The sequence below is a fragment of the Priapulus caudatus genome, unplaced genomic scaffold (assembly GCF_000485595.1).
Source record: "Priapulus caudatus unplaced genomic scaffold, Priapulus_caudatus-5.0.1 Scaffold460, whole genome shotgun sequence".
Classification (NCBI taxonomy): Eukaryota; Metazoa; Priapulida; class Priapulimorpha; order Priapulimorphida; family Priapulidae; genus Priapulus; species Priapulus caudatus.
This window is the reverse complement of record NW_014577521.1, coordinates 208,891-211,518: the sequence shown is the minus strand read 5'-3', so window position 1 is coordinate 211,518 and position 2,628 is coordinate 208,891. Positions and strand designations below refer to the sequence as shown.

Here is a 2,628-nt window from a genome sequence, read left to right as displayed (position 1 = left end):
AGTACTAATGGCACTAAATGTATCCTCAAATTCTTACCTGATAAGATTATTTTTAAACTAGTTAAAAAAGCCCAAAAATCTGGGCGATTTGATACATTGATCACAACATTAGATGCTTGCTATGGGCTATGAGTCAAGAGTGTTTGTTCACATCAAACGGAATAACAAAATAGGAAGTAGGTATAATGCAGCAATTTAACCATAAAAAGTGAACAGAATCACTTACATTTTGTGAAAAAGTGGGCATAATTTTTTTATTTTTACTATTTACGGTGACGTAATCACTTTAACAAAATTTATTAATTTTCCAAATATTTCACAAACCACGATCTCCCGCCTGCTCTATATCTATAACAATACCATATATACCGTATATTTTACAATCATGGCATTGCACACAATATTATATATACACACGCATTTCCCATGCACACATTTCCTATATACACACATTTCACATGAGCAGTAGCAAACACACTTTCCTCCGGCGGCCGCTGTGATGAATTCACTCGGGGACTAACAACATGGTGTGCGGACCGGATAGCTATTAGCCGGACCATAATTACCAATCTCATCAATGCGCTAATAATAGCGCGCACATCATCCTGTTGACGGATTTGAAAGGCGCGCAAATCACCGCCACAAATCTGCCGGAGGTAATGACTCTATTACGTGCGTTGTGGATTCATTGAGGTGACATTTCCCGCTCAGCTGCGCAGCAACAATGATGGGACACTGGATGCTGGAAGGGACGGACAGCAACGGCGAAAAGGAGGCGCGCCGCAAGAGCAACACTTCCCGGCGGCTGGCGGCAGGTGCCTCTGAACCACGCCCTGGCTTCCGCGTGTAGGTAGGTTACGGGGTAGGTAGCTAACATTCCGTAGCGCAGTTACGATTCTGCATAAATTACAAATGGCAACGCACGTGGAAAACAATTGTGACTCATCCACCCCCTGCAGAAGTGTGAAGGCTTCAGACGGCCACCGCAACTGCGCATGTACAAGACAAACCTCTATATCCCTATAAAACATCCAATTACCTCACGCCTGTCATAAACATGAGACGAGCTTTAGGGCTCTTCGGTAGAGCTGAGTAACTCACAGGCACTGAACTAATGTCTGAATATATGCCTTGATTCGTTCACAGAAAACACTATTTTAAGTGACATGCTGATTTGCACGAAGATACAGCCTATGGGACTCTGCAAGATGGCAGATGGAAGAGGCAAGATGGGAACTGCAAGACAGGCCTTTTTGAAACCTACTTTGTTACATGAACAATCATCTTTTAAAGTGATATAGGTATGCCCACTAATATCGGGCTGTTTCTTAAAAACCGATACATGTGGCTAACACGCTAAACCTTTTTTTGGCGAGGACCGAGTCTCGACGAAAACGTCCATAAATCAGCCAGAATCCACGTGTAGATCCTACGCATGAGGCTACGCCAATATGCAATCTATTATCACACAGTATTTTGAATTTGAATTTATCAAGTACTGACAATAACACCAACAACAACAAGAACAACAATACCAACAGCAATAACAACAATAACAACAGCAACAACAACAACAACAACAACAACACGAATTAATACTTTAGGTTTCCGCTGAACGCCGATTGTTGCATTTCCAGGACGTTAGCCTCGCGCGTCTGCGCTCTGGCCACCACCAGCGCCGGGAGGAGAGAACGCCGCCGATCAACGCAACGCCAACATGAACTTCGCGCTCGAAGCCGGAGCAGCGTACAACTCGACGGAGACGTACAATGACTCCGACGCGCTGACGAGGAGCGGCGAGAACGCGACGGCGACGACGGCTTACACGCCGGTCGCCGAGTATCTCTACATAGCCTTCAACGTCATCTCCACGACGCTGGCCATCCTCTCCAACGCTCTCGTCATCGTTTGCATCAGGAAATTCGACTTTCTCCAGACGACCACAAACAGGCAAGTGCGACTATGTCTCTCGTCAACTTGTGTATACAGACATCTAAGTAAACCATTTATAGATGCAGACTTGAAAACGTTAGGTCAACTTTTGCAGCAATGAAAGCCAATATTAAACATGTTATGAACATTGAAAAGTATATTGCACAAACAAATAGCAATATGAACAAATTTTATGGTAAATGGGCTTCTATTTTTCACAGTTTACAATAGGAACCACATATAAATACTATACCTTAATATGCACTAAGTCTTGATTGTGAACTTATATGTAATAGGATCCCGAACATGCAAATGTAAGTCAAGTATATAAAGTTGTGTACCAAAGTATACCTACGTATCAAATTGTATATAAGTTAAATACAAGTATACAAGTGTACAAGCATGTATTGTAATGGCTGTAACATGTATGTAGGCTAACATACCTGGAAATAAAATAAAAATTAAAAAAGTGCGCCGATGTCGTCTCTATCGATGTCATCTATAATGATCGTTGAACTAGTCACGTTGTGTCTATCATGATGACGAGCATCAGCTTGCGTGCTTGCCAGCACGCATGTTTGCCAGTCTGCGTCTTTGCCAGCATGCACGTTTGGCAGTATGCATTAGCCAGCACGCATGTTTGCCAGTCTGCGTCTTTGCCAGCATGCACGTTTGGCAGTATGCATTAGCCAGCAC

General features: G+C 43.2%; 1 protein-coding gene and 1 long non-coding RNA gene across 2 annotated transcripts in view; both read left to right on the top strand.

Moving 5' to 3' along the window:
- The first annotated feature begins 645 nt into the window (after positions 1 to 645).
- Positions 646 to 2,410, top strand: LOC106810647. The gene is made up of 2 exons (XR_001394044.1): positions 646 to 1,301; positions 1,638 to 2,410. It is a non-coding gene; the product is annotated as an uncharacterized LOC106810647 (long non-coding RNA).
- Positions 2,411 to 2,471: 61 nt separating this feature from the next.
- LOC106810643 (histamine H2 receptor-like) overlaps positions 2,472 to 2,628 on the top strand; it is a 1,818-nt gene continuing 1,661 nt past the window's right edge. Inside the window, exon 1 of the mRNA XM_014814068.1 lies at positions 2,472 to 2,548. Within this exon, the coding sequence (XP_014669554.1) occupies positions 2,472 to 2,548 (77 nt within the window). The remainder of the gene's footprint in view (positions 2,549 to 2,628) is intronic.